This window comes from Coccidioides immitis (genome assembly GCF_000149335.2).
Source record: "Coccidioides immitis RS genomic scaffold supercont3.6, whole genome shotgun sequence".
Classification (NCBI taxonomy): Eukaryota; Fungi; Ascomycota; class Eurotiomycetes; order Onygenales; family Onygenaceae; genus Coccidioides; species Coccidioides immitis.
The window spans coordinates 2,442,426-2,468,651 of NW_004504312.1; the positions used below are offsets into that span (position 1 = coordinate 2,442,426).

Below are 26,226 nucleotides of genomic sequence, written 5' to 3' on the forward strand. Positions count from 1 at the left end.
TTCTATTTGAACAGGGACAGTTTGGAAATCGGTGGGGAAAGGGAAAGGAAATTTCGATAGAAGGATAATAAATACATGATTAGCCAGTCAAAGTAGCTAAAAGTGCGAACAGCGCAAGGGTCAAAGAGCAGGTACCATGAAATGCGTTTTCATAGATATATGTCCAATACTCCGTACGGGCCCAAGCATGATTACGAAGCCTTTGGCTTTGTATTCTCAGCCGTATTGTGAGACACACCACTGACTATTTCAAGCGCGTCGATAATCTCTGCTCCGAGAGAGTACGTTGCTAAACTTGGAAAAACAATCCAAAGTCCACTATTGAAGATATTAGACACTGGAATTCGAGGACCAATCGCCTCTTGCGAGTTGGTTTGGGGTGGGGGGGGGGTGTGTTTGTAATTTACTTAGGAATGATCCAAAGAAAGACCAGCGCTGAAAAGCTATTGTGTCCAACATTATCGAACCCAGAGAATGCTTCATTTAGGCCTTCATTTACGTTGGTAATCAGACAGCATATCCATAACGAACCTGAAAAGCTGATGGAATGACGCTAAATAAACTTTGGTGGGCAAGGCGGGCTCTTCGCCCGGGAGGGTAAGAAAAAGCACTCACCGTAGAGGATGGTCTTGCTGAGGGTCATCACACTGGCACTGAAGACAACCAGTAATGCAACAGCGCCCATTCTTCCACCAACATGCTTTTTGGCAAATAAAAACCAGCTTATGCCTCGCGTCGGTGCTTTGAGTTTTCCACGGGATCCGAGCGCTTTCCCATGTGTCCAAACAGTCCACAAATAAAATAGATAAGCAATTGTCTCAACAACGTTGAGAGACGCCTGTGCGGCCGTGAAGCCGTTTCGAGCCCTGTATGCTGGCCAGCCATATATGTAGTCTACCGTTCCGTAGAGTGCATACGGGGACCATACGGAATGCAATGCGCCACCGGGCATGCTATGAGGCCTCAAGAGGACATAACCAGTATCCCAGATTACCAACGGGATCGAGGCTACCAGCCATAGAATTACCAGTGTCGACGGAATATGCATCCAATGGCCCGCGACAGCCGGGGAATGCTCCCGTTTCGATATAGCTTGCTTCGACGCTGAGGCGGAAGTAGCTGGAGGAGGAAACTCCTGCGGATGGTGCCGTGTCGTCACCATGGCGGACTTTTGTTAGAGCGTAAACTCGGCTAATTCGACGGTCAGACTTGACAATTCAAGAATTGCTGCGAATCGGTAGCAGTCGTTCACACCGTTCAGCGGTCAATTTTGCCAATGACGTAATAACTTTCGTGAGCAAAATGGCAGTGGAGCTAGAGGCCGTCAAGTGGTTCAAGAAACGCGATCAAGTTCGCTAGCTAGGAAACGTTGGAATGTTGCTCTTCAGGCGGTCGTTTCTCCGCTTGACGTCTCTTTAGGCCCAGGAACTGCCGCAACGTTTCGCTCCCTCCCCTGTTGCCGGCGCCGGCGCGGGCGCCAACCGCGTCATCGAAATAAGCTGTATCACGTGAGTAGACGCAAGAAGGTTGGTTCGTTGACTAATGAGCCATGTGTCGAGTCGCGTTCCCCGCAGCGATGTGATAAGCTCTCATCTCATTCTTGAGGCTAGAGGGTCGCTCGGTTGGAGAGGTGTCCGGTGAATGGCCGCTGCCTGAATTGATTCTATCATTATCCGCCTGTGGTTGCAAGCCTGGGAGTGCCTATGTATGTACACATGGACATACATATTTCCTTAACGCGACATTACCTTTCCTGGGAGCAATTTCCTACGGATTCTGGAGTAATACCGCTTCTTCATTCTCTCTGCTCCGTATTACACTTTGCTTTTTACGAAGATTGTTGTAATAGCCATGAATTAGCACCCCTTTTCCACATGTCCCTGCTTTAGTCCAGGACATCCGACGTGGTGCATTTTTCCGCTCTCAAAGCCTGCGACAACGCCACACAAAGGCTACTCTTGGCTGTCAAGAAACTTGGGCAAGAAAGATATCTCTGCTGCCTTGAATAAGCTTCTTCTTGGTGATCGTTTGAAGCACTTGCATCTTTCCAACATTTCCTTACATAGGTTCATGCTATAATGCTGTCAACATAAACCCGGCATTCAAAGCCCAGGTGCACATTGGCCCTGGAACCCGGGATCGAAAAGGAGTTCGCCGATGAAAGTGCAGGAAAATGAATGTGAATCGAGGATGTTCCAATTACCAAAGACAACTCGGAGCTGCCATGGTGAATGGACCCTGGTGTACGATCTACACAGGACTGAAAGGTTGGATAAGACCATTTTCTTCTCACCCGTGGTACGGAACAATCTGTAAGAAAGAACGTTGGAGAAAAGAATATGTTCAGCAGGCAGGACTGAGTGTCAGTTCCATGGTGTCGTCAAGAGGACGAGGAAAGCTTCTCTGCTCTCCGCATCCGTTTGCGAGGTAGTGCTTTCTCATGTGGTTGCGTCTGAAGCTAGGGGCAGTGTTTGACATCTAGGTATTTTCCTGCCCACAATTTCTTCATAGATCCATTCGGAATTTCGGAAGCATCGATCACACCTCAACGAAACTCAATTGTGAGTGCAATAGGTACATGCGGTGACCACGTTGACAAGCTAGCAAACGAAAAGTTTTACTTGGGGTATATGATGGATTCAAACACTAGACACTCGACGGAATACTTGCACTGCCTATTTCCTCGTCCAGGGTTCGACGTACGGAGCAGGGCTCTCCGGGGAGCCTTGACTAACCCCATTTCTCTGCTGCGCTGTTTTGATGTACGGAGTAAGGAGCGTATTCTCTCATGCAATAGCGACGTCGCATTAGCTAACCGAAAATCCAATTTACCGTTTTTGAGGGGTCGAGATCTAGCCTTCAATTGAGTTTTTGACATCGCGGCTCGATTGGAATATAATGTTCGCAAATTCGGGGTTCCCTCGCTAATTTTCTTTCCCGTGGACCGTTCGGAAATGTCGAAAACGTACAAAGACTTAAGCAAGTGCCATTGTGTAGCTCGAACCAACGATCATGGGTACAATCGCGGTGGCATAGATCGTATCCACCGTTGGAAGGGTGACGTGACCCCACAAGTTAAAACCATACCACGCTACTCCGTACCAGCTAGCCAAATATACCAACAAGGACGTTTGTCGAAGCGACGCATCCTTCTACATGTTCCCACACCCTGCACGTGCGAAGCCCGTGTATGAACTAGACTCCGGTTCATCCGAGCGGGTACCTTGTTGGGAGGGTCGGGATTAAAATTGTATCGTCACAACGTCCTGGAACCCCCAAAGGTTAGCTAGCTAGCCCTTGACGGCCTTGTTTTTATCCATCGTAAGATATTTCAGCACGATCGCAGACCAAATTGCTAGTTCTCGACCACGGACATTTCGTCAACAAGTATTTTTTGGGTTGGCTCAATGGAAGGACTCCTAGAGCATCAAGCATCCTCAAGCCTCCTTGGCATGAATGCTTAAATAATTTTGGATGAAGCACCCAACCGAATCCTCCCATTCTCGCTTGCACTAGTGAGATGGGGCTCGGGAGAATCAGATGCAACAGTGACCAGGATACTGACCGTATCAATCAGTGGAAAAATGCGGGAAGCAAAAAGTGGTCCAACCAACATTAACATAACGGTTTAGAATTGTTGAAAGGAGACAAATCGAACATCAACTGTGTGTTGAGTATCTATGTACATACGTACAAATATAAATATATATATACACTCGGCCCTGGCTCCTTGCTCCGCATAAGCAGTCAACAGCTCTTACAGGATTTGCATACCTTGGCTCCGCTAACCTCTTGATTGGTGAAAGGCGGATCTGCTTACCAGGGGGACGACGATAATGCAAACCATCGCATGTAACCCCATGTGAGGGGAAGCTGGACTCTCTCGATGCATTCAGGAGCTTCCATCGCCTAAGGGCCCGGCTCTTACTCCTGTCATATATTCGATCCGTGGTAAAGCTTCGAGAACACACAGCCATGGAGGCCTTCGCCCCACACAAGCCCGTATTTTCCTCCCGCTACCAGAGCTTTTCAACGCATCGTATTGTTCTAGGAACGGGTTTGTAACCTTTCGGCCCTTCCCCACCTCGGTTTTGATTGGCACCGCATGGGGTTCTTGATTATTTGCTGAGCTGTCTCTCCGTCGGCCTGAACAGTATGGAGGGTGCCCATTGTTTAAAAAGGTTTCACTCCCCCTTTAGGAGAGAAACCTTCTTCGCTTGTGATCCGGTTGCCGTGGTCCTCCTGGAGCAGCCTTCGTAGAGAAGTTAATCCTTCTCCCTACTCATCATTCATCATGGTCGCCCTCAATTTTCGTGCCATTGGCGCTTTGCTCAGCTTGCCCTTTTTGGTCAATGGCGCCCCGACCTCCCATCTTTCGCAATCCTTTCAGGTTGTCGAGCATCTCGATCGAATTCCTGAGACATGGCAGCGAGGCGAGCCTCCGTCCCCCAACGCTCTCCTCCGATTGCACCTAGCGATGCAGAATGACGTATTAGACCAGTTTGAGCAACGCGTTCTCGATATTTCCACGCCTGGAAACGAACATTATGGCGAGCATATGACCCGTGATGAGGTGCAGGCATTCTTGCAGCCACCGTCCTACACCTCTGATGCAGTGCTTGCGTGGTTGCTCGAAGGGGGTGTTTCTGAGAAGTCCATCCAATTGGACAGTGACTGGCTTCACTTTACTATTCCCGTTAAGAAGGCCGAGGAACTATTCAACACCCAATTCTACTACTACCACAACAAGGTCAACAAGGCCCGGGTCTTGCGGACGTTGGAATACTCTGTTCCAAAAATTATCGCTCCATATGTCCACATGATCCAGCCGACGACAAAATTCAGCGAACCTCGACCTCAGTTCAACAGTGTTTTTGAACAACATGGCCTCCCTAGAGTGCGAAATGCACGCGTGGATTGCAATAGAACGATTACTCCAGACTGTCTCCGAGACTTATACAAGCTCGGAGACTTCCGTGCCAAAGTTGACTCACGAAACAAACTTGGTATCTCGGGATATCTTGAACAGTTTGCCAGATACGACGACTTTGCCCGCTTCTTGGAGCTTTACGCTCCACAATTGAAGGGCACAACTTTCGATGTGGTGTCCATCAATGGGGGTCGTAACGACCAGAATTCTTCTTTGAACAGCATAGAGGCCAGCTTGGACGTTGACTACGCCATTGGTCTCTCTGGCGCTAAATCGGTGTATTACACCACTGCTGGGCGTGGACCACTCATCCCTGACTTGGATCAGCCACACGCCAACGAGAGTTCGAACGAGCCTTACTTGGACCAGCTTCATTATTTGTTGTCGCTGCCTGACGACCAACTCCCATCGGTGCTTTCCACATCCTACGGAGAAAACGAGCAAAGCGTGCCGAAGAAATACACTGATATGACATGTAACCTCTTTGCCCGTCTCGGAGCCCGAGGTGTGTCAGTAATATTCAGCAGTGGTGATACCGGTGTGGGCTCCGCTTGCCAGACAAATGACGGAAAGAACACAACTCGATTCCTACCCGTGTTCCCTGCCGCTTGTCCGTTCGTGACTTCGGTCGGTGCCACACACAACATCAACCCAGAGAGGGCGATCTTCTTCTCGTCTGGAGGATTCTCCGACAGGTATCGACGCCCGTGGTACCAAGAACATGCAGTGGGACATTATCTCCGCCGACTTGGCAGTCGCTGGGAGGGCCTATATAACCCAGCCGGCCGTGGATTCCCAGACGTGGCGGCTCAGGGACTCAACTTCTCGGTGGTGGACCATGACAGAGTCATCGGGGTATCTGGAACAAGGTCGGTTGGCATTGTTTTAATGCACTCTACTCATGTGCCCTCGTGAAATCTCTTGATCTTTATCCTTGAACGCGGCTTTTTGTGCTGACCCATGCCCTACTCTCGCAGTGCCTCTGCGCCGGTCTTCGCCGCCATTGTCGCCAACCTCAACTCAATTCGGCAGGCGAAGGGCAAACCTGTGCTTGGCTTCCTCAACCCCTTCCTCTACACAGTCGGGCGCTTTGGCTTCACGGATATCGTGCATGGAGGCTCCACTGGATGCACAGGCAAGGACATGTACAGTGGCCTGCCAACGCCGTTCGTGCCTTTTGCTAGCTGGAATGCCACAAAGGGCTGGGATCCAGTCACTGGGCTGGGAACACCTAACTTTGAGGTGCTCAAGAAGCTGGTTACCATCTTCTAAAGATGGAATTCCTTTCGATCCTGCATTGAAGCAATTAATTGGGTGGTAGGAGCTGTTGCTATGTATACATCAGCCCTGATATCACCATTCATAATGCTCCTGTCAAATTCAGTGGTTTTGCACACGTATATACTCCGTACATAGTTTGGTAGATCAACAAATATAACGAATATTATCACGAGAAGGCAAACGGAGAGGAGACAACATCTTCAACATCCAAGGGGCTCCAATAAAGAGCTTTGATTTTAGTTCCTCACGTGTATTCGAATACTTCGCATCAACCTTTTGGTAATTCGGCAGCATGGAGTACAGAGTCGAGGCGTCCGGATTAATCCAGAGATTATGTAATTCGATGACTGCGATCACGTGAGACACAGAAATGTTATTGGTCGATTTCTCTTGCGGGATGTTTGCTTGCTCATCAAACACCCAACCGTCAAATCAGCAGCATCTGGATCATCCGTCCCTCCGGGTTGAGCCCGGTGGCAATAACCCAACCAACATATCTTTGTGTTCGCAGTACTCCGTACCTCTCTCTCACATTGATCAGGGACTCCCTCTAACCCCGGGAATACTTTGACCTGGCCCCGCACTTTGTATCGGCCTGTTGTGAAAGCCACAAACCCAAAAGGGATCGAAACATGAGGTGTTCTCCATACGGTTCCGAATGCTCCTCCCCTCTTGCTACCTTGACTAGAGAACAAGTTTAACATAGAGCTTTCTTCTCTTTAACCATGCCTTGTCAAATGAACAGCGAGTCAAGGAACAAAAGCACCACCAAGCACCCTGGCCTCTGTCAAATGTGCGAGGAAGCAGTACGAGGAGTCCCTACCTCTCTCTCGACCTCTCCAATCAGCGCCATTTCATGCCTCATGGTTCCCGAACAGTTTGGTGGTTCATTCGAACCCAAGCTTCAAAGTTAAAGATGAGTTATCTCCAGCTGTCACGGGGCTCCGCAGCGTGCCACATAATAGTTGCTTAATTTTCCGTCCGCTCCGGACTCCGTAACTCAACCTTCCAAGTCTTTCCGAGCCCCCCGCGCGGAATAAGAAGCTTGGTCTGAAATCCGAACCTCAGGTCCTGGGTTGTAGCCTATTTCCCATAAGGAGTATTCTGTTCTCGGCACGGAGTACGGGGTAGAGAATGAATAATGACGAAAGCTGTGAGCCCATATAAGTCGCGGGACTCTAGTAGTCGTCGCGCTTCGCTGCTGGTGAGCGGTATCTAGATATCGAAAACGGATTGAAGACTGTGTGGGGTAATGAACTATGGCAAAGCGTGTCCGCCCATCGACGTGTGTTTTGCTCTCGCCTCGTCTCACTTCGCCTGTCCTTGGGCCGAAAGCCTGTGTTTGGTGTGGTGCAGCAAGTTCCCGCATGGTCCGCATGGTCTCCACACACATTGTTCCGGAAGACATGCGAGGGGCTACGGAGCCTACGGATTACCCGGCAGGGCCACAGCTGCCCCCGTGACTGTCCGGTTCTTACGTGTGGAGAGACATGTGTTCATCTTAAGACCACTTCAGTGGCATCTCACTGATCTCCAAGACCTCTATTGACAGTCGTCCACTCTAAATATTATCTATACAAAGAGTACTACGGATAACGAATGTGTGCCTGTGTGTACTGTGCGAACGTCCAGTGACCATCCCGTGCGTCCCCCTTGGAGTCTGTCCAAGCGTGCATTCCCTGCAACCGGGTTGCTAAGCTCTGGCTCAATGAAGGCGCCACATGATCTTCGCTGCAGATCCTTGCATTGGCTTTGAGACAGAGCAAGCCACCCAATAGGAAGCTTGTCACTTCGTCAAACCACTCTGGACGAACGGAGCTGGCTGGAGATAGTGACATCGGCCTGCCCTGCGAACTGCAACTATTGGCGCCATGCTGATAGTGAGTTCATCCACCAAATTGGAAAAGTCTCCTGTGTTGTGTGTTGTATTTGTTCTTCTGTGCCACAACGAACGTTGCGATCGACCCTGTATACGGAGTGCGTGACGGTGAGTTTTCTTTCCTACTTCGGTTTTTTACCAAGCATCTTAGAGGACGGCTTGGCTTTCGTTGTTGGGCTAAGTCTCGCTGCGATGAGCCTTGACTTCTCGGGGAGGGGAGGGTTTCCGGAAATTGCTTTCTCGGGGCATCATCTGATGCCCTTTGCTGCCCGCCTTGATCCCTGCCGATTGCTGCGACAGGAGGGAGTAATTTGCCCGGTTGTGTGGTTGTGATGGGGAAGCTACACAAGCTGTGGTGACGCTGATGCTCATTGTTGCCGGCACACCAGTAGACCGACAGGTCTTTATTTACATATGTTTATAAACCTTACATGCATACGTCGTACGTATGTACATGGAGGTACTTCAGGGTACCAATGAGCTCCGCGGTCGCGCCATCCAAACCAGGCAAACTGGGAGGTACATCTTTGTACTTTCCCAATATCTCCACCTAGATCGGCGAGGTTGATGAATGCATGATAAATCCTCCAAGAAAGATTGGAGACCAACCGTCATCCCTGATCCCTCCAGCTGCTTCTCCTTAAAAGACCACTACCCTTCATCGAACTAACCAGTGGAATGCTTCATAGAGGGCGTACTTCAGTGTTGCATTATTGTTATTTGTTTCTTTTTCTCTAAACACAGATTGGAGTTCTGCGCACTGTCATATCTTTTGATACCGGGATACGGTTCTTTAATCGTTGGATTATTCTCGACGAGCCAGATCTACTCCGATGCCTATCTCCAACCTGGCGATCACCGCTCTTGACAATTAACTGCTTCCCGAGAAATTCCATTATTATCTCACAATGTGGTTAGGTTGGCTGCCGGCTGTATTTGTACTTGTTGCCGGCGGGGCTGCGGAGAAGGTAAAACCGATAAAAGCTGATTTGCAGATGGCATTTCTTCCTGATTAACTGGTGCGCATACGCGCTAGGTTCTATTACTAACGTGTATTGGTACTGACAGGAATGGGCCTTCTCACCTCCTTACTATCCTTCACCTTGGGCTTCGGGCCAGGGAGAATGGAGCGAGGCATATAACAAAGCGCGCGAATTCGTCTCTCAATTAACACTCACAGAGAAAGTGAACCTCACGACCGGCGTTGGGTAGGTCCTCGCGTGCCTTATTTCCTATCAACAAAGCAGTTCGCTGATTTCTCACAGGTGGATGCAAGAAGCTTGTGTTGGCAATGTAGGATCAATTCCTCGATTAGGATTTCGTTCATTATGCATGCAGGACGGCCCTCTTGGTATTCGTTTCGGTATGAATTTATTTCGCCTCTGATCGCCAGACAATATGAGCTGTGCTAACGCAGAGTAGCGGACCATGTCAGTGCATTTCCGGCGGGTATCAACGTAGGAGCGACGTGGAGCAAAAATTTGGCATACTTGCGTGGAAAGGCGATGGGAGAAGAACACCGTGACAAAGGAGTCGATGTGCAATTGGGACCTGCTGTCGGACCGTTGGGCAGGTCTCCCGATGGAGGTCGTAACTGGGAAGGCTTTAGTCCTGATCCGGTGCTGTCGGGATATCTGGTCGCTGAAACGATAAAAGGAATCCAGGATGCTGGAGTGATTGCCTGTGTTAAGCATTTTATAGTGAACGAACAGGAGCGTTTTCGTCAAGCGCCTGAAGCTCAAGGGTATGGTTTCAACATCTCAGAGAGCTCCAGCTCCAACGTGGACGACGTCACTATGCACGAGCTGTATCTCTGGTGAGTTCACGTCCGCATATGACAGCATTGATATCATCCATTTCTTATCAGGACTAGGCCATTCGCCGATGCGGTGCGAGCCGGAGTGGGCTCTGTGATGTGTTCATATAACCAAATCAACAACAGCTATGGGTGCTCTAACAGCTACACTCAGAATAAGCTCCTTAAAGGCGAACTCGGATTCCAAGGTTTCATCATGAGCGATTGGCAAGCGCATCATAGCGGCGTCGGAGATGCATTGGCTGGTTTGGACATGTCAATGCCCGGGGACACTCTTTTCCTCACCGGAAAATCATACTGGGGACCGAATTTGACTATCGCTGTCACCAATGGGACTATTCCCCAGTGGAGGCTGGATGATATGGCTGTTCGTATCATGGCAGCTTACTACAAAGTCCGGCGTGACCAAACCCAAGTCCCGATCAACTTCAATTCCTGGACGCGTGATGAATTTGGATATCTGCATGCTGGTGGCCAGGAAGGTTATGGCAGGGTGAACCAAATGGTCAACGTACGCGGCAGACATGCCGTTATTGCTCGAAAAGTTGCAAGCGCCAGCACAGTGCTTCTTAAGAACAGAGGGGTCCTTCCACTAAAAGGCAAAGAGAAGCTCACTGCAGTTATCGGGGAAGATGCTGGACCGAATCTATGGGGACCAAATGGTTGCCCTGATCGAGGTTGTGCTAACGGGACTCTAGCGATGGGTTGGGGCAGCGGTACGGCGGATTTTCCGTACCTTGTGACACCAGCGCAGGCGATTGAGAATGAAGTAATAACGAAAGGAGTTGGAGAAGTAATGTCAGTGTTTGACAACTACGCAACGTCTCAGATCGAATCGGTTGTTTCTCAAGCTACTGTCTCGCTTGTATTTGTGAACGCAGGCGCTGGAGAAGCTTTTATCAGTGTTGACGGGAATGAGGGCGATCGAAAGAACTTGACTCTCTGGAAGAACGGGGATGAGTTAATTAAAACAGTCGCCTCCATGTGTAACAATACTGTCGTGGTCATGCACACTGCTGGGCCCGTCTTGGTTGACAAGTGGTACGACCATCCTAATGTCACTGCTATCTTGTGGGCAGGGCTACCCGGGCAAGAAAGCGGTAAAGCCCTAGGGGACGTGATCTATGGTCGAGGCAATCCAGGGGCCAAATCTCCTTTCACATGGGCCGCGACCTCGGAGGACTATGGTGTCAGCATCCTCAAAGAGCCCAATGCGGGCACCAAGGCCCCGCAGATTGATTTCGAGGAAGGTATCTTTATTGATTACCGCGCCTTCGACAAGTCAAACACAAAGCCAATCTATGAATTCGGATTTGGCTTGAGCTACACGACTTTCACCTTCTCTGACCTCGAAGTCCAGCCACTGCGGGCCAACCCGTATGTTCCCACAAGCGGTTTCACGGATCCTGCCCCCGTTTTTGGTAACTCGACCGATCATCTCCAGTTTCCTGCCGGATTTGACCCTGTCCACCTCTACATCTACCCGTGGTTGAATTCGACCGATCTTAAGGAGTCTTCTATGGACCGCGATTATGGGCTACCGACGGAAAAGTATGTCCCACCAGGAGCAACGGATGGAGGCCCACAGGCGCTTCTCCCAGCAGGAGGTGGGCCAGGAGGGAACCCGGGCCTATATGAGGAGCTTTACAGAGTATCAGTCACCATCACAAATACGGGGAGCGTGACAGGCGATGAAGTGCCACAGCTGGTAAGAGGATCCCTACATAATACCTCAGCTGTTAGGTCAGCTACGTTGTTGTGGCCATTTGCTAATCAACTAAACCTCTGACAACAAACAGTACCTATCACTTGGTGGCCCGAACGACGCTAAGATAGTTTTGCGTGGGTTCGATCGTGTCACTCTCCGACCTGGCGAGAACACGGTCTGGCAGACAACCCTGACTCGACGTGATATCTCCAACTGGGATCCTGTGACACAGAACTGGGTGGTGACGAGCCATCCCAAGATGATCTACGTGGGAAATTCATCCAGGAATCAGCCTCTATCCGCTCCTCTACCCCCTTCTTCGTAGGCCAAGCTCTCGAGCGCATCGATCCGCCAGGGGTTTGAGATTGTAGATACGAGGTTTGCATCCGTGATTCCGTGCCTCCAAGGTACGCGGTGGGATGCGTCATAGCTACATATTATTTGACAGATGTTCAAAAGGAAATCGGTGCGAAATAACGCTTAATGCCATTTCTTCTGTTTTTGATGAAGCCATGGAGAGAGAAGCTGTTGATCAATCGTGTTGCTCCCCCTTCCCCCGGTCTGGCGGCCCGAGGAAGCGCTGCACGACCCGGTAACCCGCATAGCACTGTGTATGACGATATAGCCCTCTAGGGGAAGATTAACGAATCAAAAAAGTACAAGGTACCAAAGCTCTAGAGCTCGCCCACGAAATGTAACACCCCTTCACCTTCATCTCAGGCGTCCGTCCTGGCGTCCTGCCCACGCCCGCCGAACCCGCGAGATCAAACGCCAAGGCCGCCAAGCACGGCCCTCGCCGCCCCCATCATTCCCTGCTGTTGTGCTCCTGAAGAGTGACGCTGCCATTTCTATCCAGGCCACAGCTCCGGGAACCTCATCTATCCGTAGCTTTGGCCCGGCGATATCCAATGGCTTCGTCCACAGACGCGGAGTAGCTGAGCCCAACTGAGCTTCGCCCGTCTCGGTGGGTTTTGCGATGTGCCACCGCCGACCAGCCATCTGGGAGAAACGATGAAATTAAGCTCGATGGGGTTCCACTGGCCGAACCGTCGAGTTTGTTTCCCAGAGACGGCTTTATTTTAGCCACCCGCCCAGAACCCACGGCTCTTTTTTTTTTTTTTTTCGACCTCGCGGGGCGTTTCCCTTACACGCGACAGAAAATAGGTTTTAAAAAAAAAAAAAAAGGAAAAAAAAAGAAAGGGCAAGAAGGCAAAGAAGAGCAGCGCTAGTTATGCGTTCATGTGTCTATTGCTAGATGACATCAGACTGAAAAGAATGAGACGGTTTCCAAACAGCTCAAGATGGACTCAACCGGCCATGATTTCCTCCACGGCGACGTATCGCTTCTAGACGACGGTTCAGACGAAAGGATCTCTTTGAGCCCGACGACCTCGAGGGAACAGGGAGAGCAGCACCGTTCCATTGACGAATCGACGAGCCTGGACACGATTGCGGCCGTCCCGCCGCTGGTTAACGATGGTGGGCTTGAGATGAAGGCAGATGAGCAGGGACAGACCCCGATGCAGGATGGGTCGGAAAATCCACGGCCATGGAGCGAATTGAAGACGAAGGCTGGGAAGGAGAGGAAGAGGCTTCCTTTGGCGTGTATCGTGTGTCGGAGAAAGAAGATCCGGTGTTCCGGGGAGAAGCCGGCGTGCAAGCATTGCTTTCGATCGAGGATCCCGTGTGTGTATAAGGTTACGACGAGAAAAGCCGCGCCTAGGACGGACTATATGGCCATGCTGGACAAGAGGCTGAAGAGGATGGAGGAGAGAGTTATCAAGATCATACCGAAGGATGTCGCGAGGGATATGGCCGGTATCGGTCGGGCTACCGTGAAGCCGCCGCCGCCGGGGTACACCCCGCGAGCGCCAAAGGCGTTGAATAAGAAGAGATCCGCGGATGAAGCTTTTCGGGCTGAGATTGACGAATGGATGCGGGAGAGCAATGCTTCCGCTTTGAGGGACAACTTCCCGGGTAGTTGGCAGCCACGTGTGGGGGACGAGAATAAGCTTCTGGTTGAAGGAGCGGAGTTTTTGCCTTCGATGGAGATTCAAGAGCACCTTGCAGAGGTATTCTTTGATTGCGTCTATGGGCAATCATATCTGTTGCTGCACAAGCCGAGCTTTATCAGGCGCTTGAAGTCTGGAGCCGTCCCGCCAGTGTTAATATTGGCTATCTGTGCCGTATCGGCCCGCTTTTCGACACATCCTCAAATCAACACCGAGCCTGCTTTTCTACGAGGTGAAAATTGGGCTGATGCCGCTGCTACGATTGCACTGAGCAGGCACGACCAGCCGAACATCATGATCTTGACTGTATTTCTCATACTTGGGCTTCATGAGTTTGGCGCTTGCCATGGTGGCAAAAGCTGGTCTTTCGGCGGGCAAGCGTTGAGAATGGCATATGCTCTACAGCTCCATCGAGAGCTCGGTTACGACCCTCTGGGGAATAAGTCAGCAAACTCTGAGCTGAGCTTTACAGACCGTGAAATTCGCCGACGGACCATGTGGGCGTGCATCTTGATGGATCGATACAATTCATCTGGCAGCCAACGACCGCCGATTGGTAATGAGAAGTACTTGCAGATTCAGCTGCCTATTAAAGAATCACACTTTCAGATGGAGATTCCTGGACCTACGGAAAATCTGGATGGATCGGTGCCCAATCCCGTCGCCGAAGGAATTGGACAACTTTCCAATCCCAAGGATAACATGGGCGTCTCTGCCTACATCATTCGCGGGGTAATTCTATGGGGCCGCATCGTCGATTACCTCAATCTTGGGGGAAAGCTGAAGGATCCACATCCGTTATGGTCTCCGGAATCTGGCTACGCACAGCTAAAGAAACAGATCGAGGAATTTTCTGCTTCCTTACCAAACTCTCTCGTTTTCACGCTGGAGAATCTCCGGAATCACGCTGCTGAGAAGATTGCGAACCAGTTTCTCTTTCTCCATATCATCATGCATCAAAACATACTCTTTTTAAATCGTTTTGCTATCCCGCTCTCTCCGGGCGGGCGTCCACCGAAGGATATCCCGAAGCCATTCCTCAGTGACGCTGGTCGTTCAGCGGTTGAAGCTGCTGGCCATATTTCGATGTTGATCAGTCAAGCCTCTGGGTACCTACTGACCGTTCCCTTCGCTGGTTATTGCGCATATGCAGCTAGTACGGTGCATATATGGGGAATTTTCTCCAAGAATGAACAACTCGAGAAGACATCCAAAGAGAACCTCCGGCATACATACAGGTATTTGAACAGGATGAAACAATATTGGGGAATGTTTCATTACATGGTCGAAAGCGCAAAAGAGCGATATCGCTCTTTCGCCGATGCCGCGCTTAAAGGTCCCCCAGTGGGTGTGAAGGAGGAAGATTCATCCATGTTCCAGTATGGAGATTGGTTCGACAAGTATCCTCACGGCGTTTCGCGGCTCCACTGGGAAGATCCTAGCCCAGAAGTCCGGAGTGAGCCAGGTGGGGAAGCGGTTATGGGCCAACAGTCTGATCTCCAAAGTGTCGAAGAGTTTTTCGCGAGTTTATCTCCTCCGTCGCATGCCGATCAGCCACGCAAAGAGGTAAAGCGACGTGGAACAACAGCTGCAGAGAAAGCCCGTCGTAACACAGCGGCAAAGGAGTCGAAGTCTCGCCCTGGGGTAGCTGGGATTTCGCCTCCGGCGCAACCGTCATCAGTGATGGTCACAAGTACCCAAGGTATTTCACCACAGAATTCTCGTCAGGATTTTTCGAACTTCCCAAATTCAGCCGTCTTCTCCCCAACCGACGCTACCGATTTCAGCCCTTCGACATTCAAATATCCCCTAAGCACTGACCTACCTCATCTCGATCGTCAACTGGTTTACGGCGCATACTCTGGTATCGACCCTAGTATGACTGCCAACCCGCTTAATTCCGCAACAGCCGCCGGCGGCAGTAACAACATTGCGTCCCGCCCTACTAACCCAGCGGCCGAACTCAATCATCCCGATAACAATAGCAACTCGTTTTGGAATATGCCGCTCGATATCACTGGGGATGGAATGGGGTGGCCGGGTGGATCCTTGCAACCCAGCGCGTGGTTCTTGCCATTTAATCTTGACCCAATTGGCGGAAGTGACTTTGATGTCTCTGCAGCTGCAGCTGCAGCTGCGGCCGCGGCGGCCGCGGCAGCGTCTCAGCCGAATTCCAATCCGATGCCGGGAAATGGGAGCTCCTTTTTCGGGAGCCCTTCAGGCCTAGAAGGCTGTGACCTCAATTTAGGAGTCGGAGACTCTAATACTAGTGGTGGCGGCGCGTCAAGAAGCGGCTGACGGCTTCTAAGGCACGGCGGCAAACGAGTTAAAGTTTTCCTTACGTGAATATGCATTTTTTTGGGGCATGTGCAAGTTAATACGATGTTTGTTCGTTATTTTTTATTTATTTTTTTTCTTCTTTTTTATAATCTTTCGGGGCCGGGGAGGCGAAAGCTTTGATAGCCCTACATTTTTCCTCTTTTAGTTTTGGGACGCTACTCTACAACACCTATTTGCCTTTTGTTGTGTTGCATAGTTTTCGAGATACCTCTACGCGCCTGGGAGGAGTATTCCTATCGTTTCATCTTCGCTTTTTTTTTTTTTTTTTTTTTGGCTCGATCTTTTGACATTGCGACAGATTAGATGATGCTATCTCTGTTTCCCCCCTGTTTTTGGGCATATATCTGGCGCAGTTAGCTACTCTCGTGACCTATATATTATCTTCTAAGACCCCCGCAAAGTGTTTCAATAGGGCATATTGTGTTGGCATTTGCTGCAACTGCGGGAACGGTGTGCCGATCGAAGAGAAAAAAAAAAAGTTACAAGTCTGTCCGGATTTGTTTGTTTGGTTCAGGATGTCTATGGGACGTGCCCTACCCCCCTTGCGAGTATGAACGCCCATCAGACCCACCGGTGATGGAGGTCCACCGAAGCCTGCTAACTCCGTAGAGAGGTCCCATTATTGACGTACTCCGTTCTCCGTAATCCCCTCGGACTCAGGAAAGTAAAAGTTTATCGTTCACCGGTCAGTTCGATCATATCTATGTCGTTACATACGTATATAAATACGGCAAAAGTTTCATCTCATAGAAGCCTAAACTCCTAAGGCTGAAAAAGAGGATGGTGATATGGGTTATACAAAGCAAGAAAGAAATCAATCGTCCCACTCTTCATCTAATTGATCGATAAGCCTATTCTCCTCATCAACATTAGGCCTACCCCCGCGGCCGACGTTCCAATTCCTGGGCCCCCTCCCACCGATGGCACCGACAAGTCCACGGCGTGGGGAATCCCCGTTGCTTTGTCCTAGAGATAATCGTGCATATCCTCCTCGGGACTTGAAACAGTTTAGAACGGAAGAAAATCCGATAATCACCATGTCCTATATGCATATATCGCCCGGGTTAGCAGGGTTCAGGGAATGATAGAGCGAGTGGAGTGAGTGGATTAGTTAAAGTTCGGCTGAGCGGAACCAGGGATCTTGGCAGGGGCAGGGGCAGGGGCAAGGGAACGCGAGATATCAGCAGAACGACGGATGAGGAACGACATTAGACTCAAACGGCATCTTCATTAAAAGGGATTAAATCTAGGATTCAGAACGTGTAGTAAATGAGAAAGCGCCATGAGAAGACCGGAAGGGCTCTGGATGGATAGCGCGAGAGAAGGGAAAAGCTGGAGTAGTCGAGTCGCCCCAAAAAAATAAAACCAAAACAAAAAAAAAAGGGGCGGGCCAACAGTGATATCTCGAAGGTGAGGGATTCTAAAGGATATCTACTGTGGAAAATGTTGGGCATGATGGTAAAGGGCGGCATGCAACCCACTGCGTTAATCAAGTCGCGAGGCGGGGAGAAGTGACCGGTTGCCGACGGACTCATAAGTCGACATACCTCCCCGACGACGCATCCAGGAGAACGAGCAAAACGAGCATAAAGTAAGTACACTTACTTTTAGAAAGTCAACCATCCCACTCCACATGGCATAATTGGGGCATTGTCTCCAACCCCTTTGATGCATGACCGTTCGCTGATATGCACAACCACCGATGAGATACACTGCCACGGCGATGCCGACTCTTTATAATGTTATCAGTATCTACTCCGCTGTCACTGTGATCTTCAACTTACATGACACCAAACACACCTGCAGGACTCAGCCCGCCATCTGTACTTGCAGCCACCCCACCACAAGCCGCAGCGGTTCTCACCTCGAAGTAATAGGAGCATGAGTCGAGCGTGCCAACATACGATACAGTTGCTGCTGGAGTTACGAGGTCACGATCGCAAAGGAACGACATTAAAGTAGATTTTCTTCTGCGATATTTTGTATCAGAATCTCGATCTTCGTCTTTATCGCCGCCTTTATTATCATTCTTGCCATCGTCTTGGTCATGATCCCGATCATCTCGAGGTACGAGATCCCGTTTTCGACGGGTTTCACCTGATGTTGGGCATGGGGAACCATCGGTGTAGTTGAGAACGAGTTTGCGGCCGCGGAAAACTAAGTCGGACGATTGCTGCCTGTATATCAAATGTCAAATGCGAGTCTCTAACACATAAATCGTTTGCGCGAGAATTAGGATGAATGTTCGTACCCAATTGAATACGTTTTCCCGTCCATATTGTAAAATGCGCTCACATTCTGCCACCTCTCTTTGTCTACCCCAACCACATCCTCCAGGTTCTCGATTACCGGTCCGCAAATGTTAATTGTAAAATTGGCTCCGTAATCGTAACCCCTTGAGTGCCAGCTGGTTTCCCTGTCATCAGGTCGAATCTTTTTGCCATCTTTCATTTCTGGTGGCAACAGCGATATGGTCTTCAGATCAAAGTAGGCGCCCGTGTTGGGCGAATAAATGGTACATGGTTTTAGCTTCGCTTCCGGCGTGTCGTCCGTTGCGAGGGATAACGATGGATATTGGAACGCGAACTGAAGAAGAGAGGCTAATGTTCCAACTTTGTTCATATGCATGATAGGGAGTTAGCGAAAAGGAAACCTATGTAGCGCTAAGCAGCGCACACCTCGAGAGGGAGTGAAATTCCGTTTTCAATGTCCGGAGGAAGTATGGGGTTTTGGAGGAGCGGCTTCACCGGTAATCGTCGAAAGCGGTAGTTATGTGGCTAGTTCAAGAAAGGCGCATTGGAAAATCGACAGCAAGCCCGTTCTATCAAATCAAAAGACGAACTCAAGCTGTAATATATGAATCAACAGTGCCTGCTGCTGGTAAATCCGTCTCGACATAGCACTGGCGCCGTTCGACGATGATGCAACTTGGCCAATCAGTCGCGTACCTTTATTACATAATCTATTGGCCTTGGTGAGATATAGCAGTGTCACGTGGGATCTAGTTATCTTATCTGGATCTCGGGGCGCCGCTGCTCCGAAAACAACCTCGAGCCATCAGGACTTAACTTTTGAAATATCTCCACAACCACCTTTCTATTCAGCTCACACAGTGGCTCAATCTGCTTGCCAGAGCTCTAGATATCACCCAATACCAAGAAAGTATGGCAAGCAGCCAAACTGCCCCTCAGATGGGTCTTCAGTCCTAAAGTATTTGCAATTATGCAACTCAAATATAAGCTGATATCAAAGCTATCAAGAAATTCTGATTGAACATACTAGAAAAGAACAGTAAGTCCCTGGAAGATCAGGTAGCACTTGATCACGCGAACATCGGAGTGTTGGAAATATCTCCACAACACCAGCATTATCATCTCTCGGTTTGCGCAGCAAAAAGCATTTCGTGAAAAATGCGCCGATCCCCATCCGCGCGTCCTTGGTGTTACATTCAGAGTATACTACCAAGCCCGAAACAACACTGCCGCTCAATCTCTAAAGCTTCACCTTTATCCTACCATCACCGTCCCGAGAGCATGGACATGGGCTCTTCTCGGACAGGTATGCACACCCATAGGAGCGCGATTCAGCATATTACTCATTCGTGTCAGACTGGAACTCTAACGATGAATTCTTTAAATTCACGCGTGGCCGCTTTATTGTCGATGAGGTAGAGAACCTTCGGAAGCGAGAGATTAGATTTGACATGAATAGCCTCGCAAGAGTCGCAGCAGACTCGGTCGGAGCTGCTCGATGCATTGCTATCGAGAAGTACCCTGACGGCATGTTCAACAAAGCGTTCCTCATGTCTATGGACGATGGCCGAGAAGTTATAGCCAAGGTTCCCAACCCGAATGCTGGCGTTCCACACTTTACTACTGCCAGTGAGGTCGCCACGATGGACTTCGTAAGTTTATCCTGAACACCATCAACATCGAGTTTTGCTAACACGTCTGATTTAGGAGGCGAGGAAAATTCTTAACACACCAGCGCCTCGTGTATACACATGGAACTCGCAGGCCAAATCGCACCCTGTTGGGGCTGAATTTATTATCATGGATAAAACTGAAGGTGTTCCTCTGTCCCAAGTTTGGAGCACAATGAAACTACCGCAAAAGCTCTAAGTGCTTCTTGCTATGACACGCCTCCAGAAACAATGGCTGAGCGTTTCATTCTCGCATTACGGCAGCTTGTATTACACGGAAGACGTGCAGCCACTAGGAGGTAACCACTTTGTCAAGAATGGCAAGGCTGTGAGAGATTCGGAGTTTGCCATTGGCCCGGCTACAGGCCGGGATTGGTGTGACGCAGGCCGATCAAATTTGGACATTGAGAAAGGGCCATGTACGTTGTGGTTCGTGTCATTCTTGTACAGTTGCTAATAAGTTTACAGGGGCTTCTCTAACGCAGTATCTGCAAGCAGTCGGGACGCGAGAGGTGAAGGCAATCCAGTCTCTAGAACCTCCGAAATCGACCGCCTTGTTCTGTGGCCCAAAGCTTTACCGACCAGACACGGAAAAGAAACTTACTGCTTTAGCATGGTACCGACAAGTCATTGATGCCCTTATCCCAAAGGATACAGCCATTACCAGACCCTGCCTCTGGCATAATGATTTGCATGATGACAACGTCTTCGTAGACCCGCATAATCCCGAAAAGATCACGGGCATTATTGACTGGCAGTCTTGTCACATCTCGCCCCTCTTTAACCACAACCCCCGATCCAGCCTTCCTTGATTGGGATGGCCTTGAGCCTGAGACGCTTGATCTGGCACCACGGCCGAATCTCTCCGGGCTTTCGCCTGAAGAACAGTCCGCGGCTGTACATGAGTATACCATCCAAAACGTGTTCATTGGATGGCGGAAACTCATGCATGCCAAAAACCCAGACCTATACAAAGTAGTCGAATTCCGAAGGACGGCAGCTTACGGGCTGATATTTCTTGCCCACCGAATGTTCGAATACGGCGAGGCGCACTTCCAATCGCTTCTGGTTGACCTGAAAGACACGTGGACGGATTTACCTGCCATTACCAGCGACACCCCATTCCCGTTTGACTTTTCAGAAGCAGATTTCGAGCGTATTAAACTGGATAGCGATGGTGCAGTGGCAGGAACCGAACTTGTTGCGGAGGTCAAGGAGAGAATGGGCGATTTGTGGCCGGACAAAGGCTTCATCGAGCAGGAGCGATACGATGAGTGCAAAGCTGCCCTCCACAAAGTCAAAGGCCTGATATTGGAGCAATTGGCTGAAACTGACGAGGAAAAGGCTGAGTACGAGCGCTGTTGGCCATTTGACTGATTCTCTATTGTATCAAGGAAATGGTATGATTGGGAGGAAAGACAATCTTTCCAATACTCCTTGGCCTTTTCATCCAAATTCGGGTAGTTTCTCAACTCGGGATACGGAGGCGTGATGGTAGTGATCGACCAGCTCGTCTAACCAAGGACCGATGTCAGCAGCGATTTTCGGTCGATCAAGCAGGTCCTTCGAGAGATTTCTGCCACGGCTAAGTCAGATAGCGAGAAGGCTGCACCCTACGATTCTATCCGCTCCGGTTATGACATAAGTACCAATGGCATATGGATTGTGAATAACGGACAGAATGTGCTTTGGCTACCTCCACAGTATCGTCCGGAAACTTTTACGGTAGCAGATTCAACAGTGGCCATCGGCTGTCGGTCAGGTTGTCTCTTAGTGATGCGTTTTCAACGGATGTGAAGGACTCTTAGAACGCCTAAGTCATACTACACTAAGGCCAACGAAATATACACAGTTCTGTTGCGTATGTTAGGATGCAAATAACTCGGCTGTTTCTTGTAAACGGAGCCGGCTCTGGGACCCGGCGACAAGATTAATTCTATATAATTCATATAAAGTTCTGTTCAAACTTCCACTATTCACTCTCTTTTAATCTAGTATCTATTATGATTCTCTATGTAGTGGGTTGAACCTCTATTTCTCTTGAGCTGAGCTCTCAATGTCATACTGTGCTAAGAATCTTGAGCTGAGCTCTCTGATGCTATGCTGTATGAGAGATCTCCACACTATTTCTCTTCTGGCCTAGCATCTACTTCCTCTTTTGGCCTAGTGCCACACATGAACATTGTGTATATATTATACACATGCTTGCCTATTCTCTCCTCTCTTCTTTCTCAAGCAATACATTCATGTATATAGAGCCTTTAGCTAGTAACTTCAGCTTGGCCCATGACAATTTGGAAGCTTTGGATCTATTGTGGCTCACTTGCTGCTGGAGCTCATTGCATTGGGGGTGTTAGGTAATCCAACTAGCACCTCACTCACATGACCCACATAGATTAGGCGAAATCCCCCTTTAGGTAGCTTAGCGAATCCAAACAATTATTCCCCTGCAGCGAAATCACTTTGCATTCATATGCGATTATTTGCAAATATAGGTTTAGAAACCTCATCCCTAGCCATCGAGGTTGATTTGCATTCTTAGCATTTCGGACTTTAACTGCATCTTGGTGACCTGCTTTGCATTCAGCTTCTTGCGCTTTCCGTTCAGCGACGTGACCTGTAGACTGGGCCTAGAATTCCAGATCTGAGCTCGCTCAAAGTCAATAAACATCACGCTCTGGTTCTCTATACTCCAGAACATGTTATGGACAAAGGCATCGCCATGGTACACCCCAAGCTGGTGAATCGCCTGAAGTGACGATGTCGCCGTATTATGGATAATTTTGCTGCCAACATCAGAGCACGGAAGAGGAATTCCAGCATGGCTGAGAAGTAAAAGGCGAGGAATCCTAGCAATTCCATCATAGAAGAGAGGTCGCTTGGAGAGATCCAGGATCCCGAGACACACAGGGATGTGACGACCCTGGATGGGGCGAAGACGCCCATAGACAGCATTCTCATGCAGTAAATAACTCGACAATCCGGGCGGGAACCCCTTACCCACCAGTTTATATCCATACGGCATGAGCACAACTTCAAACAGCGCCCCGCGAGAGCCATGGATGTGAAGCGACTCGCACCCATCGGACTCGTAAGGATCAGAGATGCGCTTGGCCTTGTTCAGCAGCTGTTCGTGTAGGAGAACTGAAAACTTAGACAGGTTGATCTGATGCTGGCCGGTTCCATGGTCAGCGATGTTGGGGCATGCCTCGTCCAATGGCCCTTCTTTGGATAATCCGAGAAGACACTTGTGGGTACAGTACGGCCGCGACCTACCCTGGTTTTCGGAGTACCTCTGGAACGACGACCGGTCGCTGGAGCGAGATGGGATCACAACCATAACATTTGCCGAGCTACGCGGTGCTTTGCTCGGGGAGTCCATCACGTCCGTGGGGTCTTCATCGCTGCTATCCACCGGACTTCGCGACGACGCCTGCGATGGATTGCACGGCGACGATCGCAGAAGTAGAGGTTTTTTAGACCTTGTCACAATGGGTGAGCTTCTGGCATAGTCCACTCGGTTTTGATGTTCTGGTGTGTATTCCTGCGTCGTCACCGTCCGTGGCGAAGAAACAATGGCATCATCCTGGTATATGAGCCTCCACGGCTTCAGCTGGGCTTCCGCCTCTGTTCGCCAAGATTGGCAATAGGGCTCTACCTGCATCGCCTTGAGGGTGAAGGCAAGCACCTGGCCAACAGCCGTCAAATGCAGCTTGTTGGGAGAATCCGTTCGGCCGGTATACCCAGTGGTTTCCCCCACATCCTTGCCCGGGGTGGAGAGGTAGTAAAATACAGTTGTTGGGTCCTTGCCAACGTGAAGAAAGATGAAAGCCTCTCCTGTGCACACATACCCATACCCCACTCCGGACTTGATCATGTAGGAGAATGCCTGGGTGATCACAGCGGCCATCTCACGACGACATGCAATCTCTTCAGGCTCGTCGGGTGTATGCAGGAGCACATCTTCAAGGTCCATGTCATGCAGCATGGAGTTGATTGTCGACAGTGGTAGCTTATGCGGTGCTTTAAGCTCCACAATATATGCGGGCACATTTTCGCCGTCACCCTTGTTATATATGCAGAACTCATCCGCCAGGGGGCGGGAAGAGCGCGGTGTTGTAACGGGCGTGGCATCAGCTCGACCAGTTTTTCGAAGCTTTGTGGGACGTGGTGGTCCCTCGAGTGACCTGGTTTCAGTAGATTCTTCACTCAGTGTGTTTCCGTGATTCTCAAAGGTGATGCTGCCCAAGAGGCGGAAGTGCTGGCGTATTTGTATGTTTGAGTGCAGTTTCGTGACCACCGAACGAACCGGGCGAGTGAGAGTCTCATGCTGAAACTGTCGAAGGTCCAATTCAGACCCTGTCTTCTCGGTCCGTAATTCTGCTCCAGATTCCGCCAGCCCATGTAGTGATTTGAAGTGGCGCTCTAGGACAAAATCCATCCCAATGAGATCTTTCCAAATGCGCCCTTGTTCTGCAGCAAAGTCAGGCCACTGTCGAATTCTCTCAGGGCGAAGTTTGCCATCCGGATTCGATAAGTCACCCTTTGTCGAGTCCTTGGGATTACGAACGGTAAGTCCGCGGAACAAATGGGTGTGGCAGCCATCAAGGAACTCAAAGATGGTGGTCGGTCGTATCTGCTCTCTTTCGTCGTGGAGACTTTGTTGCGCAGTGTGTAGGTCTTGTTGTGTAGCACGCAGGCGTTGTTCAGTTTCCTCTCGGAGCTTTTTTTGTTCCTCAAAAAGGAGTCGATACTTGTCAGATTCTTGAGCCATTTGGATTCCCAGCCTAACCTTCCTCCTTGTAGCAATGTTGGAACTATCCGTTCCAGGAAGAATCGGAGAAATAAACTCGTAGTTGATTTCTATCTAGACGTAGTCGTCTCTAATCTAACTGAAGCCTCTATACGGAGTATACAGGCTTCAAAGATAACAATGCCAAAAGAGTGTGGGCAAGCTGAAGCTAAGCCTAAAAGAGAACGGAATAACTATATTCCGGTCAACAAGCAACAAACAATGAACCCATCAGCAAAAATGGATTAAACCCCTCACGAGTCTCGTGACAACGCCAAGACTTTTGTCTTGAAAACCAGAAGCCAATAAGATATATCCTTACTCTCCTGTGGTACATTGCATGGCTGGGAGCAAATGTTATATAATGAGGATGAAATATTTCCGATCAGGAGATAACAGTGTCTACTCATGAGTGTGAGACCTGAACCTGTCATGCCTGCAACAGCATATGAACGACACAAATCACTGGACGCCAGATTTCGAGTGTGAGATATGCCTACGTCCTTGAGCCTATGAACTACAAGTATTATTGCAAGGACCATCGTCTACCATTTCAGAATAAGAATAATTTGCAAATGGTAAGGTACCAATATCAATACAACTATTCATATACCAGTTAACTCACAAGCATCATAGCATCTTAACTCCAGAACCCACCGCGGAGCCAGTATCGCCTGCCCATTCTGCACTTGTAAGTACGCCGCTCGAGAAGGGGTTGAAAACAAATTTTGAGGGGTGTCCCAAGCCAGCGCCCCTTTTGTTTACAATCCTGGGAATAACACAGCAAAGTGCATTGAAAAGCCTGAAACCCAAGAAATCTGATTGCTTCACTGAGGTCTGTTCCTGGATCTGATTATCTCATTGATGTCGAGTCCGTTTTTCTGGCATAGACGAGCTAGTCTTCCTTTATAATCCTGCACCCGGCGTAAAATCGCTTTATTCACTTCCTGACCTGCTTTTGTTGCGTGTTGGAATCAATGAGTGCTTGGTGCAAATCACAGTTCATCTTGTGTGCGTTTTGCATTTCCTCTTTTACTTCCAAAAGATTCTGGCGCATATTGTCTAGGGAGCCTTTTATTTCAGTCAAAGTTTTTTTTCAAAAGGCTGTTTGTTGTCCTCTGTTGCCAATTGAATGTCACTGGATAGTTTGTGATTCTGTCTGTAAGGATTTTGACATTGTGATTGTACATCCTCTCCAAGCATTCAACAGTTCCGATGTGTTCTTTGGCTGTTACTGAAATATTTGGAAGTGTCTCAGGAGACAATGAAGGTGTGGAAGCTCGGCGTTTAAGTGAAAGCACAGCGGTTGCCATGCGTAATTAGTTGCATTGGAGTTTCTGGCCCATCTTGTCGAAGAGGATTAATAAAAAGATGTGGTCCAGTCAAGTGTCCGTTCCATGAAGTTTCTGTAGAAAGTTGTTTGCCTAACATGAGCACTGGGTAGGCTTTATTTATTAGCAGGCTAACATGATGGTTTACTACATCTACTGCTCTATGGGTGTGTGTGATACTCAGTTGCTAGGTTCTTTCAAGCCACTGAAAAGGC

General features: G+C 49.4%; 8 protein-coding genes across 8 annotated transcripts; 4 read left to right on the forward strand and 4 right to left on the reverse strand.

Moving 5' to 3' along the window:
- Positions 1-81: 81 nt before the first annotated feature.
- Positions 82-1,430, reverse strand: CIMG_03886 (uncharacterized protein). The gene is made up of 4 exons (XM_001244444.2): positions 1,255-1,430; positions 616-1,191; positions 408-489; positions 82-318 (listed from the first exon to the last, which is right to left on the reverse strand). The coding sequence occupies exons 2-4, from the start codon at positions 1,160-1,162 to the stop codon at positions 192-194; spliced, it is 756 nt and encodes a 251-aa protein (XP_001244445.1). The 5' UTR covers positions 1,163-1,191; positions 1,255-1,430; the 3' UTR covers positions 82-191.
- A 2,286-nt stretch (positions 1,431-3,716) lies between these two features.
- CIMG_03887 (tripeptidyl peptidase SED3) lies at positions 3,717-6,386 on the forward strand. Its single transcript, XM_001244445.2, has 2 exons — positions 3,717-5,799; positions 5,908-6,386. Exons 1-2 carry the CDS (start codon positions 4,295-4,297, stop codon positions 6,200-6,202), a joined length of 1,800 nt encoding a protein of 599 aa, XP_001244446.1. The 5' UTR covers positions 3,717-4,294; the 3' UTR covers positions 6,203-6,386.
- A 1,711-nt stretch (positions 6,387-8,097) lies between these two features.
- CIMG_11224 (uncharacterized protein) lies at positions 8,098-8,705 on the reverse strand (the record flags this gene model as incomplete). Its single annotated transcript, XM_012358284.1, has 3 exons — positions 8,098-8,431; positions 8,522-8,640; positions 8,700-8,705. 3 exons carry the CDS (start codon positions 8,703-8,705, stop codon positions 8,098-8,100), a joined length of 459 nt encoding a protein of 152 aa, XP_012213707.1.
- A 40-nt stretch (positions 8,706-8,745) lies between these two features.
- CIMG_03888 (beta-glucosidase) lies at positions 8,746-12,250 on the forward strand. Its single transcript, XM_001244446.2, has 6 exons — positions 8,746-9,058; positions 9,159-9,298; positions 9,356-9,453; positions 9,513-9,906; positions 9,964-11,614; positions 11,706-12,250. Exons 1-6 carry the CDS (start codon positions 8,999-9,001, stop codon positions 11,937-11,939), a joined length of 2,577 nt encoding a protein of 858 aa, XP_001244447.1. The 5' UTR covers positions 8,746-8,998; the 3' UTR covers positions 11,940-12,250.
- Positions 12,251-12,413: 163 nt separating this feature from the next.
- On the forward strand, positions 12,414-15,924 carry CIMG_03889 (C6 transcription factor; the record flags this gene model as incomplete). Its single annotated transcript, XM_001244447.2, has 1 exon — positions 12,414-15,924. Exon 1 carries the CDS (start codon positions 12,916-12,918, stop codon positions 15,922-15,924), a length of 3,009 nt encoding a protein of 1,002 aa, XP_001244448.1. The 5' UTR covers positions 12,414-12,915.
- A 769-nt stretch (positions 15,925-16,693) lies between these two features.
- Positions 16,694-18,594, reverse strand: CIMG_03890 (vacuolar sorting receptor; the record flags this gene model as incomplete). The annotated part of the gene is made up of 4 exons (XM_001244448.2): positions 16,694-17,008; positions 17,572-17,698; positions 17,751-18,143; positions 18,218-18,594. 4 exons carry the CDS (start codon positions 18,592-18,594, stop codon positions 16,781-16,783), a joined length of 1,125 nt encoding a protein of 374 aa, XP_001244449.2. The 3' UTR covers positions 16,694-16,780.
- A 769-nt stretch (positions 18,595-19,363) lies between these two features.
- On the forward strand, positions 19,364-21,860 carry CIMG_03891 (phosphotransferase enzyme family protein). The gene is made up of 4 exons (XM_001244449.2): positions 19,364-19,870; positions 19,929-20,307; positions 20,357-20,650; positions 20,691-21,860. The coding sequence occupies exons 2-4, from the start codon at positions 20,100-20,102 to the stop codon at positions 21,263-21,265; spliced, it is 1,077 nt and encodes a 358-aa protein (XP_001244450.2). The 5' UTR covers positions 19,364-19,870; positions 19,929-20,099; the 3' UTR covers positions 21,266-21,860.
- Positions 21,861-22,110: 250 nt separating this feature from the next.
- Positions 22,111-24,662, reverse strand: CIMG_03892 (uncharacterized protein; the record flags this gene model as incomplete). Its single annotated transcript, XM_001244450.2, has 1 exon — positions 22,111-24,662. The coding sequence occupies one exon, from the start codon at positions 24,660-24,662 to the stop codon at positions 22,401-22,403; it is 2,262 nt and encodes a 753-aa protein (XP_001244451.1). The 3' UTR covers positions 22,111-22,400.
- Between the last annotated feature and the right edge of the window lie 1,564 nt (positions 24,663-26,226).

What these genes read in the sequence shown, in the direction of transcription:
- CIMG_03888 (XM_001244446.2), top strand. Translation starts at nt 8,999, where the DNA reads ATGTGGTTAGGTTGGCTGCCGGCTGTATTTGTACTTGTTGCCGGCGGG. An exon ending in CCCTCTTGGTATTCGTTTCG is followed by an intron (nt 9,454 to 9,512) that starts GTATGAATTTAT and finishes AACGCAGAGTAG; the next exon opens with CGGACCATGTCAGTGCATTT. An exon ending in GCGATGAAGTGCCACAGCTG is followed by an intron (nt 11,615 to 11,705) that starts GTAAGAGGATCC and finishes GACAACAAACAG; the next exon opens with TACCTATCACTTGGTGGCCC.
- CIMG_03891 (XM_001244449.2), top strand. Translation starts at nt 20,100, where the DNA reads ATGACACGCCTCCAGAAACAATGGCTGAGCGTTTCATTCTCGCATTAC. An exon ending in GGACATTGAGAAAGGGCCAT is followed by an intron (nt 20,308 to 20,356) that starts GTACGTTGTGGT and finishes ATAAGTTTACAG; the next exon opens with GGGCTTCTCTAACGCAGTAT. An exon ending in CATTATTGACTGGCAGTCTT is followed by an intron (nt 20,651 to 20,690) that starts GTCACATCTCGC and finishes CCCCCGATCCAG; the next exon opens with CCTTCCTTGATTGGGATGGC.
- CIMG_03886 (XM_001244444.2), bottom strand. Translation starts at nt 1,162, where the DNA reads ATGGTGACGACACGGCACCATCCGCAGGAGTTTCCTCCTCCAGCTACT. An exon ending in CAGCAAGACCATCCTCTACG is followed by an intron (nt 490 to 615) that starts GTGAGTGCTTTT and finishes ACGTAAATGAAG; the next exon opens with GCCTAAATGAAGCATTCTCT. An exon ending in TTTCTTTGGATCATTCCTAA is followed by an intron (nt 319 to 407) that starts GTAAATTACAAA and finishes TATCTTCAATAG; the next exon opens with TGGACTTTGGATTGTTTTTC.
- CIMG_03887 (XM_001244445.2), top strand. Translation starts at nt 4,295, where the DNA reads ATGGTCGCCCTCAATTTTCGTGCCATTGGCGCTTTGCTCAGCTTGCCC. An exon ending in ATCGGGGTATCTGGAACAAG is followed by an intron (nt 5,800 to 5,907) that starts GTCGGTTGGCAT and finishes CTACTCTCGCAG; the next exon opens with TGCCTCTGCGCCGGTCTTCG.